Raw genomic sequence first — 13406 nt, 5'->3', positions numbered from 1 at the left:
TGTCCCATATTAGGGACGTGGAAGATCAAGCTGAGAGCCCTAAGTATCAGGCTATAATGTGAGTGACTATATCTGTATCGCAGAACATGAGAATTCTGTTCAATGCTGAGTCCATGCTCTGTGCATCCCAGCTCCATGCCAGACACTCCAGGCAGTAACTCTTCCCTTTATTTACCACCGAACAAACTAAAAAAAAGTTTTTCTGGTTCTTCTGACTAACAGTCTTTAGGAGAATTTATTTTGGCGACTTACTGTGTCAAAATTGGAATATAATTTTAGTTTATATCATACAATCAACTGAACATCCGCACTAATAATTCTATTTCAGCATTGGCCTGAATCAGATCTGAAATAGTAGATTTTCTACTGTCTTTACTTCTCCAGTAAAAACCAACTTAAACGTGGTGGTTTTTTAAAAGGAATTGAAAGAGTGTATTTAATACTTTAATACTTTTAACTGCGTTCCACTGGGAACTCATTTTAATGAGAATTATATGTTTTACGCAATTTGAATAAACTTCTCTATTAACTTTGGTACATTTGGAAAGCAGAAATCTTGGCATGGCTTTCTAAATTTTGTTAAAGTCAAAATATTTGGGAAAATATTAAGCAATTTCTAAAATAAACCAATTTTGTACATAACGAACAGATTTATTTTCTTTATTCAGTGTCATAAATGATTAAAAAATAGAAAAACATTGGTTCCTAGTTGAAGGTAATCAGTGTTGAATTCTCTAAAAAAAAAATAAAGTTCCCTCCTGTTCTATTTTAAGCTAAATAAAAAACACTCATTTACTTCCATTTTCTCTGCTTCTGTCTCCCTTTCTCATCTGCTAGTCCTGATGGCAACATGTTGCTTGCTGCCAAAAAGTTTTCTTCTCTTACATTACAGAGATTTGATTTTTGTTCTTTTTATACCATTTCCTTTTTGTGCCACCTCAGAAGAAAACTGGAAGTGTGCAAGAGATGTAGGATTTTGCTATATATCAAAATAGGGTGGGAATGGGTTTCTATTGCCAATCCACAAACATGCAGTTGCAGCATATATTTTATAGTATCTAATAATAGAATAATTTGCTACTGCAATGGGATGTCAAACTAGTCTTTTCTCTTTTTTTACTGATATGCATTAAAATACCTCAGATTTGGAAGAACCCATATGAAAGAATACTTGCACACCCAGCTGCTTTATTGTTGTCAGGAAACAGGAAGTTTCCAAAAAGACCATTTCACAGTTTGTGGCTCCAGAGCAGCGTGCCTGCTTTCTGTAATATAGTCTATCACTGTATGTAGTTGTAACTGTTCTAGATGATGACATGAAAACCAGCTGTTAGTGAGAATACTCTTTCCAGTCTAGCTCCAGATACAATTCACCCCATGTCCTTTTTCTTTCAGAAATCATTCTCTCCTTGATGGAAGTTACATAATGAATAGTGCAGCACAATTAAAACCATTTTCTTACCTGTAGTACTGGGATTGACACTAAATTTTTATCCAAGAGCATTTCCATTGCTTTTACGTCTATTTATGTCTTACATTACAATGAAAAGATATCAGAACTTTCTGTGAATATTGTGCAAGTAAATTTTGAAAAAAATACTTCTTCTGATCAATTATATAAGTTGTCTCTCAGAGTTTTTCTCATCCAACTTGTTACAACTGCAACAAGGATTTGCTGTTGATTAACAAAAGTGTTAATTGCTTTGTGAAGTCACTGCAAACAAAAAGCAATGCATTTTATAACTTGCTGTTCCAACTGCCAGGTATCAGCCTGATTAACACAATATGGAATGCATTTGTGATGCATATTCTAATGGAATCGTGGCATTTGCAGTAGGAAATTGTTAGTGGTTAGGAGTTCTGCCAGTAAGAATGACAGGACATGTGAATCTTGTCTTTGGTTCTAGTTAAATTCTTTCCTGTACTCCAGTGTGATTTAATTGTGATTCCTTGTTATATTTTAAGAGCTTTAACTTAAAGGTACTTGAAAAGTTTCAAGCCATATTTTTCTCCATAAAACTTGGCCACCCCCCCATAGTTTCACTTCATTATAATCCCTCTTTGTTTCTGCTCTACCGTGCTGGAATACTCCTTCTTTTCTGAATATACTCATTTGGATCTATATCAAACAAATGGGCCAAAGCTGCATGGTCTAGAAATTGAGATTTATTCATTTGCTGTCTTCAATTTGCACACTTCAATTTTTCTTCAATGTTATACAAAGTTCTGTGCTAACTTTATCATTCCTTCATGTAGTTAACTGCAGCTCTCAAAAATTCCACGTCTATCTAAACTACGTATCTGTGGTCTCTATAACCAATGTAGTAGGTGGTATTAGTGGAAATACTTAATTGGGAAGCATTTTAAGGAATCCTCAAAGCTATCACGCAGATCTTAGAGAACATAAAACCAAAATATGAGGAGAAACCTGTGGCATTAGCAAAATTAAATATGCTGAAGTGTTGAGAAGATTCTAAGCAGTCAGAGCAGAAGTTACGTAAATCCTGCTTTGTCAGTCAGAAGGTAAGATTAATAATGTCTAAATACACAACACTTTTATAATATATAAGTTTATCTGAATTGAAGGAGATAGAAAATAAATTAATGCAGGAATATTAGTAAAAAGGGTAGAATTTTAGTATTTTTTAGATGAAAATGCTATGTACAAATGAAGTATATAAAATACGGCAAAAATGTTTCAGCACATTAATTATAAAATGGAAAATTTGGAAATTAAAAACTGGAATCAAGTTTTTTGAGGGCTTTGAGTTATTAGAAACTTTAATGCTGTAGTGCCACAAATTAGCTGTTACTGGTTGGAAGCTCAATGATGTTATTCCAAAATTATCCACAGTATTTCCTTTACCTTTCTCAAGTCATTTGGACGCTATCAGAGCAACATACTGGACCATAACTGGTCCACTTTGGTACAGATGCTTTGGTATCACTTTCAAATTGAGCAGTAAAGACCATGAACGTTCCCTGAATTCTGACTGTGTATTAGTGGACAAGTTCTTTATGCTTAATGAGTACAACTGTTTCACTGGATACAATATGCAATATATATTAACAAGATACTTCTTTCAGTGTAAATATATATAAAATACAAAAATGTAAATTTTCAGGGTGAGAGTTGAGCTTTTTAAGTCTCTCTGAAGCTGCTCAAAAATTTAGATACTTTAAATAAGAATAACTGGATCTTGAAACATTTTAAAACATCATTTCTGTCTCTTTGGTTTTAAAATCTTTTTAGTTGGCACTGTGATTTCACTTCTGATAAAGAGCTTTATTAATTAATTGATACTTGGAAGAACTGAAGCTCATGAAAATATAGTTTTTTCCATTAATTGATTTTCACTGCAGCTGTGCATAGATATATATTGGGAGGTTGATCTTCAAGACTGCTTTAATTATTTATTAACTGATCTTGATCCCTGGGGTGTATGGCTATCATTGTTATTTAAATGATTTGAGAGCACTTACTCTCACCGCCTTTTGTGGTTTGTTTTCTGAAATAATTTGACAATGTAGCCTAATTCAGTAATCATCTGTTGCCTTTCTAATAGTAGAATATTTTTTCTGCACAGCACAGCTTGGTTATTTTCTTTGGATTATAGGAGAAGCCTTATGAAATACTAAGGCGTGCATATGATCACATTCAGTGACCTCTCACTGATAAGGTATATTTAAAAATAAGCACAGACATCCCCAATATATACCATTCTTTTCTGTTTTTTTTTTGTTTTTTTGTTTTTTTGTTTTTTTACAAGACTATTAGGCATTCCAGTTTTTAGTTAATGGATAAAATAACCAAAAATATTTTGGTGGCTGTAACTATATGCTTTTCACTGAACTTCCAGAAATATGATGCCTATATGCTGAGACAATGCAAATACAGAAATCTGTCATAGACAAGTGCGATCATTTCACTACACACCTTTTAAATATGGAAAAGCCAACAAAAAAGCCATTACACAAAAAAAGGGTAGATGGCAAAAAGATGGCAACTGTGCAATATTGTTTTTGAATGCTCAATTAGACATCAGTAGCTTGCAGAGGCAGTCTCAAAAGGTTACTCAGGAAATGGTGGAAATCACCCATCATCTCTCATTAGTACTTAATGAGAGATGTTTTTCCAGACAGTTGCCTGGTATTACAAGGGTTATGCAAGCTTGAAGCAGTTCCAAAGTCTATTTATGCAGGTGGGTGATTAGAGGAAATAAAAACTTGATAATAGTCATACCCAACTCTCTTGGATGATGCAGAAACAACTAAACAGACCCCCTGCTGCCACTGGAATGCACTTCACTGGTAATTAATTCCAAATACAATCCTGAGATAGCTGCCGCATCCAGGATTGGGCCAGTTATAGCTTCAAGTGCTTTCAACAAGACAGTTGCAAATATATATTTACAATTCTACCCAGAACAATGGTTATTCAGGTTTAAGTGTGTGGGAACCAAGCAAATTCAAAAGAGCAGATTCAAACAGTTGAGTCCAACTGTTCTCCCTATGCATCCAGTGTAGCTACCTACTGATTCTGTTATTCACTATTCCATCTGTTCTTTTGAAATGTCTCTGGTAATGTTTGTTCCTTGAAATCCTGAAATACATGATTGTCCTTATCTGTAGTTTGCAGATTTATGCCATATTGAATAGTCATGTAGGAGAGAAGGTTTGCCGTGGGGATTTAGTCAAGTTAAAACAATTTTAAAGCTGAATCCTATGCTATGGGAAATTACTTAGCCCTTTTTGAGGCTACTCTGTAACATGATTTTTTTTTAATCTGCCTGACAAAATAGGAGATTTTCTAAATTGTTTTCTGGATTTCTGTATGAACTGCTTAATTTACTGTATGCCATTGCTGTTAATCTTTGTAACAGGTCAGCCACTTACAGGGGACACCACATTTTTACCACACATGCTATCCAAGAAGTCTTACACATGGTATCTCTGAATCAAATCTGTGTGATGCCTGCTATTTTGTGACCTACTCTGCTCAGTTTTTGGTCTATGTTAGTTCTTTCCTACTTGACGGCTTCGGTTCCTACCTTGTAAATTTGCTGTTGCTGGAATCCAGCAGCCAAGATTTATTCAAAATGAACAGACTGAGCCCAAGTGCTGTCCTCATACAAACACACATACTTTTACTGAAGTCTGTGGGTTTGTTTTAGAATAATGGGTTGGCTCTCCTTGCTTTGCCTTAGAAAGGGCTGTTAATGAGCCCTCTACAAGATTCATGGCATCACTGGGCCCAAATTCTCTTTACCATGGAGAATCAGATTTAGATGACTCTTCATGTGGGCCTGTGTCTCTTGCTTGCAGATCAAGCTCAAAGGTTCCCTGAAGCATAATCAGGGCAAGTTTCTTTGTCTCCTCAGCATTAAGGTATCAGCATATTCCTGATAAAGCTTCTGTATCTTTGATTATCACAGGAATCAGAAATTACTGTTTTATCTATCACTCCAGTGTGATTAGAAGTGGCAATTCCTTTTTCATTCCAGCTATGAATATTTTAAAAGGACTAGATGACCATTTCCCCATTGTTGAAGAGCATTAAAATCTGCTCCTAATGGTACCACACATGATGGGACCTACCTTAATGTGTTAATTTCTTAACCCGTCAGTTAAACTAGCCATTCTGGTGGCTCTGTTCTCTGCAAGGAGATGTATGTAAGTTCAGTCACTGTGGACTGATCCTCCACAAATAGTACGATTTCCATAATATCTCCGTTTGTACTCTTCCAAGATTTCTATTGTGATTATGACTGATTTCTGTCCAAGACCTGATTTCTGCCGTGTCCTTTTCAGAGCTTTTTGCCTTCATGTGGCATATTGGATGTTAAGAGGACATAAAACATGTACAGATGAAGGCACTCCAACATTTTTTTCTAAAGGCAGATCCAAAAACATAGAAATTGCCAGACTAGATAAGAGTTTTCTAATAGTCTAGCAAATTGAGTCTGCTATAATTGATCAAACTTAGGTCTGTCTTGTTACCACACTAAAAAGCATTTTGAGCCCAGACGGCACTGAGCTGTCTGGACGTTTATCCACATTTTTGCATTATCCTGATGCTGGGGTGCCCAAAACAGATGCAGGATTTTGACCTAACTTCAAGTAGTTTGAAGCATAGCATGAAATATTCTACACTGAACAGAGCCTGAGGAAGTTATTACCAATAATAGGATGCCTTTGGATTTGTGGTCCATTCATGTGTGCAGGTGTATCGTTATATATTTTTGTGTTCATGCACATTCATTTTCCACCCCTGTCTTTTTCTTCTCCCAGATTTGCAGTGTACAAATCTATCCAGGCCCTGAGTTTATAGTATAAATCTCTACAAGGTCATAATGAGTAGGCTTTGTGCTTTAAGTATTTTGTTCATGCCTAGTATTATCTTTACAGATGCTTTGGAATTTAGTATATGTATTTAAATACAGCATTAGGTGTGTAGTGTATAATCTAGTTCTAGGTTATTAGTGGTCCATACCTCTAACGTTAAATACACATTTCTTCCATTTTTATAGCAAATTGTGAATCTGAGAATAGTATTTAAGTGACTCCACAAATAGTTGGAATATGGAAATAAAATAGGAGGAGTATACATTTGCATTTTGGCTCAGAGCACTGGATGTGAATATGAAATAAATCATCATTTGCAGTTACTATTTATTGCTTCAGTCACAGGACAGCTTTGGAGCACATAAACCAGATTCCTTCCGGATCTGAAGCTTCATTTTAGGTGGGCACCAAAAACATAGGGTCCTTCTGGAAGCTGGAAGTTGTGAGGAGTGTGTATGGTGGGGGTGTCTGGTAGAATAAATAAGTTGCTATACAGTGCTAAAAGTTCAAACCCACATATATTCTAAATGGAGTGTCATGCAGATGAACTTTTTTTGATCTGCTGATCCATTGCCATTACACTAAGTTGTAGAAATAACTGATGTAACAGCTAATACACACATAACTGTAAATTTTGATAAGGATGCTAGCATGTTTCTGCAGTGAAAGTGGAAAACTAGATTAACTGTGTTTTCCATTTTAAAACTTTATTTCTGAGGTGAAATCTAATTATAACTGTATTTCTGGAACATGGGCTGTGTCTGGCTTTTGATATTTTGCTTGCTGGGCTGTAGTAAGTGTTCTGGTTGGTGTCCTTGGTATTGCCTGATAGTTAATATTGTGGCATTATATCCATTTAGTGCCTTTTCTTTGAGTACATTATGAGAAAAAAATATCTCTTAGAAAAGTTTCAGTGAGCAGTTTGTCCTCACAGTACATAGAGAGTGGGATGAAAATGTCGATGAAGCACTTGTTGAACTCTGGTGTTGCGGTCTATTATTATCCATGAGGGCATTTTTCTCTGTGCAGTGTTCCCTAAGAAAAAAGACTTGTGAAACTGACTACTGATGGCACACAGCACAGGAAAAGGCAGAATTCCCTGGGCATGACTTTTTTAGTCATCTCAGTTAAACAGTTAAGATATTTATGTTTTTGTCTGACATCTTAGAAGACAGCCCTAGAATAACACCTTAGTTTGCTCTTACAATATACTAAAAGAAGACCACATTCATTTTTTTTTTTTTTGTTCTATTCTATTTCCTTTGCCCTGAAATGAAGAAAATGGAGAATGTCAAGTCCTCAGTAAGCATTTGCAAAAATCAGAATAAGCTCCAATTACGTAGACCTTGGGACAGGAGGGAGGAAGGAAGGAATATTGTTAGAACATGCTGCAGTTCATTAGTTTTTAGCTGCTAGATGATTCCTGGAGCCTGATTTTATCTGATTTACACAGAAACATCTAGATTATTGCAATGTGAGCCAGGAACTAGAAGAGAATGACAGCTCTAAATACTTCCCTGTTGGCCCCATGAGAAATTCAGCATGAGACCTAATCTTTCCTAGGTAAATTTGGTAGGTTCTTAAGTTTCCAAGTTCTATTTGCCATGAAATGTTTTTCTGAAACTTGCAGTGTTGTCATCACAGTTAACTGAAGAGGAAAAAAATTTGCTTTAGTTTTGTCACCAGAGAAAATGGAAACATTATTATTATATAATTTAATTCCAAATAAAATATATTCGAAGATACTCTTAATGAAACTGTAAGTACTGTATTTGTAAACCGACAGGTTCTCTAAATTGGTTGCAGGAACTAATTTGATGGTGGTGTTCTCTCTCTGATGGAGCAGACCCAGGTAGTAAATCATTATTGGTTGCCTAATGGGAACATCCTACTGTGAAAATAAACAGCTGTCCACAATAAAGAAATTGTTTACAAGAAGCCATTACAGTTCAGACACTTAGCCCCTTGAGAAAGAAGGAACAGCATGAAATACTGAGCAGTTGGATGTTTTTTTCTGGGCTGTTTATTAAAAAAAAAAAGTAAAGTTTTGTTTTTAGACTCTATAAACATGATCTTTTTTCTGTATTGCCACTTAATTTTTCTTGGAAAGACAGACTGTAACTACTCTTTTCTGAGATAGCTGCATATTGTGTATGTTGCTGAATTGGTTATGGTTGTATTCACACACTGAAGCTGGAGAATTTTTTCTCAGCTGTCTAGTGGGGCATGTAACAGCCCTGTTCCCCCTCTTGTATGCCTTCCAATAAGTTTTCCTTCCAAGAATGTCACTCCCAGTCAGTTCAATGCCACTTAGTGGGACTGTATGTAGGGGCAAAACCTAGCCTTCAGTGAACTACTATTGAACATGGTCAACAAGAAGTCTTTCCTATGCAAAGACCAAAATCTTGCTGATATAATTTGACTCCTCTGTTACCTTCTTCTGTGTATTTAAAGTGTGGTTAAACTGAGCTGAGGTGACTTTTGACAAAGCTTTGAAACAGAATAAACTGGTGGGCAGACAACTGCATTTGGTACCATCGGCACCAATCTGCATTTCTTACGATCTGTCCTTTGAGTGATCCATCCTTGAGATACTTCTGCATTGGCAAGACTCCCTGATTGCACTTGCAAGGGTTTCATGTGCTGAATAGCTCAAGGGCAGTTGTGCTAAGCACAGCCACACAGGCTCACAGGGAAATAGTGACAGAAAGGCAAGGTCTGCTGAAGTACGGAGGAGTTGGTGTCCTTTATAGCTTCAGCTGTTTGTCAGAGACCCTCATTCTGTTTGTTTCTCACACCAGTGACTACATAAGTGCACTAAGTACACTTAGCTGGATTCATGTGGAGCATTTCTCACTCTGGAATTTATTTCTTACCTTCCTGTATGGTGCCTGTATTGCCACATTTCTTGACAGTAGTATAGTCCCTTGTTTGGTGTCTCCCCAAACACAGGGCAGGGATCTCTTAGAGTAACTCTGATTCCTCAGTAAGGGAGGTTCACTGATGATTTTCTATCTGTCCATAGAGTGAAATAAGATGCTATTTCATAGTCTGGAGCAAAAGAGACTTTCAGCTCAGTTAAGGTGTTACTCATATCCAGCCTCTTTCCTCGTTATGAGATTTTTAGAGTATCGCAAGGCTTTAGAGGTGTGTCCTCTTGTGAAATCCCTATCCCTCCTTTGATGAGCTGGGCTTTCAAAACACAGAATACTCATTTACATGGTGCATGTGAACAGTTTTAAAGTTAGACACCAGGTCAGGCAGGAAAGAATATGAGAGCCTTAAGGCTTTCCAAAATGCTATCAAAATTCTTCCATGTCGATTATGTTATTGTGAGAATTCATTTTCAATTCCTTTCTAAGGCTGTTTAAAATTTGTTTTGATATATCATATTAACACACATCTATTACTTTATGAAATAAACACTTCAGATCCAAGCTTTGTGTGCACACTTGTGATGGTTCAGGAAGAACTCATCTGTGTGGTAAGATGGCACATCTAAGGGACTGGCAATTTCAATGAGATACTTTTAAAAAAAGTTGTGCTTTTCTGTTTCTGTGACGGGGAGGGTTCCCTCTGTCGGTTATCTACAGGATGGCTCCATTTTGGATGTCTGCCAATCTGCCATCTAAACTTTTGTTTATACTTTCAGTAAGTGCTGTATCAGTATTGCTGAAACATTCCTGCCTGATATTTGTTTTAGAAGAATAATTTGTCAGTCTGTATTTGATTAGAAACTTTAAGACTTCATCCAGTTACATAGTGTATCTGCAGGAAGTATATCCTAGAGTCACCCATGCTGTGAAAGTATGTCTAAGGTGGAAAGGCCATAAAGTTTACATTCCTGAAACTATTCCCCTCTATCCTATGTTAATGTACCTTCTCTGTTAATGTAACTGGATATTTCCTTCCCTTTGATATCTCTGTTACACTTCCAAGAATTCTTTCATGTTAGTAGGACTGAGAGAGGGAAGCTTCTGTCATGGCTTTCACAGAGGCATTTGTGACTTGTGCAGATGGAGGAGCTTATGTGTGTACCTGTGGAAGTTGGTCAGCCAAAATTCTCCAGCTGCTCTTGCTTATTGGTGTTTGGGTTTTTCTGGAGTAGATTTGTGCACAGAGGGGAAGCACATATTTGAGAACCACCACAATCACAAATAAATTTGCTTTCTTCTGTGAACCCTATAGTCTGTCAGCTGAGGCCCACAGACATGAGACATCACTGTCTAGATGCAGAGCTTCAGGTCTAACAGCACATTTAGGAGCATGGAGCACGTCTTTGCGACTCACAGACAAAGGTGCTCAGTAAACTCACAGACACTCTAATAACCACCACAGCCATGCACAGGCAATGGCACTTTCCCCAGAATCTGAACTAAAGCATTTCATTACTTTTACAATTCTAAAGGCATGAAGTAATGTGGAGTTTTTGGCATTCTGCTAAGTCATTCCAGTGATTGGTTACTATTACAGCTGAGAAACTATTTCATCGTCCTGTCTATCCTCTGATCTGATTTTCACTAACTTTACATTGATCAAACAGCATTAAGAACTTGTGGAGAAGGTAAGAATGATATTTTAAGTATTTTTAATGATCCTTCAGAGTGCCATAAAATGGTAAGAGCAAAATACGTCCAAAGAGGCGTTTCCCATGTACATGCAGGTGTGCAGGTATTTTTAAGCCAGCTGTAGGTTATCTAGCTGAGGTACTGCTGGAAAGGAAGCTACTGCAGTGCAGAGCTCTATGGAGGATGAAAATTTTACCTGAGAAACTGAGCATATTTTCATGTAATTAGTCCTTGCTGGTCAGTTATGCTGATCACAATGTTAAGGAAAGTTGTCAATGATGGCTATTAGCATGTTCTAAGTTAGTATGTGTTTGTTTAACATGTAGAGCTGGGTTGTATGTGTTAGGATTTTCCAGGATGAGCTAGAAGTTGCATTATAAATCTCTCAACTCACCCCTGTTATAGTGATAATATTTGGATTCACAGTCAGTAATTCAAGGTAATGAAAGTAAAATAGTCGTGCTTGGTTTCCACATCATTTTGTTTAGGTATTGAGAAAATGCTGTATCTTGCCTTAACATAGAATAAATGTATGGGCTGAAAAAATAAGTGTAGATATGCAATATATTCCTTAACAAATATATTTGAATTATATTAGGTTTTGTAAGTTTAAATAGTGTCCTGAGTAACCTTCTGTTTTCAAATTTCTTTTGTATTTTAAAATATATGAAGTATTTGTAATTTCACATAGGTGTTATTTTTATTCACAGATAATGCACCTCAGGTAGCAATTACCACACCAGGATCTGGTAACCATAGAAACAGCTCTACAGGCCCAACACCTGACTGCTCTCCTCCATCACCAGACACTGCACTTAAAAACATAGTGAAAGTCATACGTCCTCAGGTAGGTGCTCACCATAAGCATCCTCTTATTTGTTGTATTTCTCATTTTAATAGCAGGCTATGATGCACATATTCTAAGAGGATGTTATGGCTTTACGCATTTGAGTAGGGCAAAGACATAAACAGAACACAAAATACTTTTTCTACTTAAGAATCAATCTTAGTAGCAGAAGAAGATAAAATATTTTATGAATGAGCCCAAATGTACAGAGAGATATCTGTATATATTTCTTACAGCGCTAGTGATGAATGAAGTCCTTATGCAGTATTTTGTATTTTTGCATACTGTTGGTTTTCTTTCAAGGTTAGGTTCTGATTCTATCAGTATTATTTCCATATTACTTTTTCAGATTTACTTTCTTCTTTCTGCATCTCCATTTGCATGAAGTTATAATGCTTCATGCCTTTTTTATTTTACTTTCCCACGTAGTATTGCTTATGAACTTCCATCCTTCCTAACTATCCCTATATCTAATATTGTTTGGGAAACAGAATGCATAATGTGTGTAAGACTTGAGTGCTCCATACAATTCTTTAAGGAGTGCAGCTCTTTTAAATCAAAACTTTAAAATCAATACATGTTAGAACTTGATTCGGTAGTGTAGAGATAATCAGCATAGAGGAGTTTATTCTGGAATCATGGGATCAGAGCGTAACATAAGTCAGAAGAAACCTTGGGATGATCTATTTCCTTGTTTAAAAAGCCATGACATTAGGTGTGCCAAAGCTACCTGGGACAACTACATGCTGAACTGACTAATTGTGAAACTTTTTTAGTGTGAACCAAAAGAACTTCATCTCCTACTAATTTAGGGTTCAAGTGCAGCCATCTGTTCTTTATTGCTGAGCTGATCCCTGCAACTGAGCCACTCTGATGCAAGCAGATGCAAGCTTTGTTTCATCAGTAAGTCACTGGCATTTGTTTTACTTGAAGAGTAAAACAAGCTGATGAACACATGATATTTTCCTAGGAGTTGCATAGGCCAGGTTGTTTTTGTACCACACAAGTGACTGTTACAGTGTTGGAGGTGAATCTTCCTTTTGGTACTTGTTGGAGCACACTGGAGCACACAGTTCAGAAGGTCTTGCAGAATTAAAGGAAATTACCAGGTGCACTTGCCATTTCTGTCTGGGAGCCATTGGCTTCCTATGGCTGACACTGTCGCTGTACAGTAATTCAAGTGACTGGGTGGTGCAGACCATCCCCTTCTGACACCACTGCAGATCAAGTTCCACATGCTGGTTTAAATTTAGATTGGAGGGGGTTTAAAATAACAGCAGCTTCTCCTTTTTTCTTTTTATAGTTGTTCCTCTTTTTGCTTGTTTCTGTAGTCTCTCTGTCCCTCCCACCCTACATCAGTCTGTAGTACCGAAATGCCTCCTTCCCTCTAAGCTGTTTTTTATAGTAGGCGGCAAACAAACAGAAAGGTAATGAAATATTGTTGAAACAAGCTGTTGTGTGAAAGCTTATTGAAAATAGCATTTAAAAAGCTGTTTCCATCATGGTATTGCCAACAGATGGACCCAGAACGCTGAACGGTGATGTTCTCCTGCTAGTTAACTCTGAATGGATTCAGCAGATTCTGGGAAGCTATTTTCAAATTTAAATCATTCCATTTACTGACTCACAGTGTTCTCATCGTTCTG

General features: G+C 36.7%; 1 protein-coding gene across 9 annotated transcripts in view; it reads left to right on the top strand.

Moving 5' to 3' along the window:
• ANKS1B (ankyrin repeat and sterile alpha motif domain containing 1B) overlaps positions 1-13406 on the top strand; it is a 413072-nt gene that overhangs the window by 128754 nt on the left and 270912 nt on the right. For all 9 annotated transcript variants that reach the window (XM_042026379.1, XM_042026406.1, XM_042026397.1 and 6 more), the window contains one exon: positions 11624-11760. In XM_042026379.1, coding sequence (XP_041882313.1) covers positions 11624-11760 — 137 coding nt within the window. The remainder of the gene's footprint in view (positions 1-11623; positions 11761-13406) is intronic.

Source organism: Corvus kubaryi, unplaced genomic scaffold, assembly GCF_017639235.1.
Source record: "Corvus kubaryi isolate FWS band 111438036 unplaced genomic scaffold, C.kubaryi_AGA036_p1.0 129, whole genome shotgun sequence".
NCBI lineage: Eukaryota > Metazoa > Chordata > Aves > Passeriformes > Corvidae > Corvus > Corvus kubaryi.
This window is presented reverse-complemented; position numbering and strand designations above follow the sequence as displayed.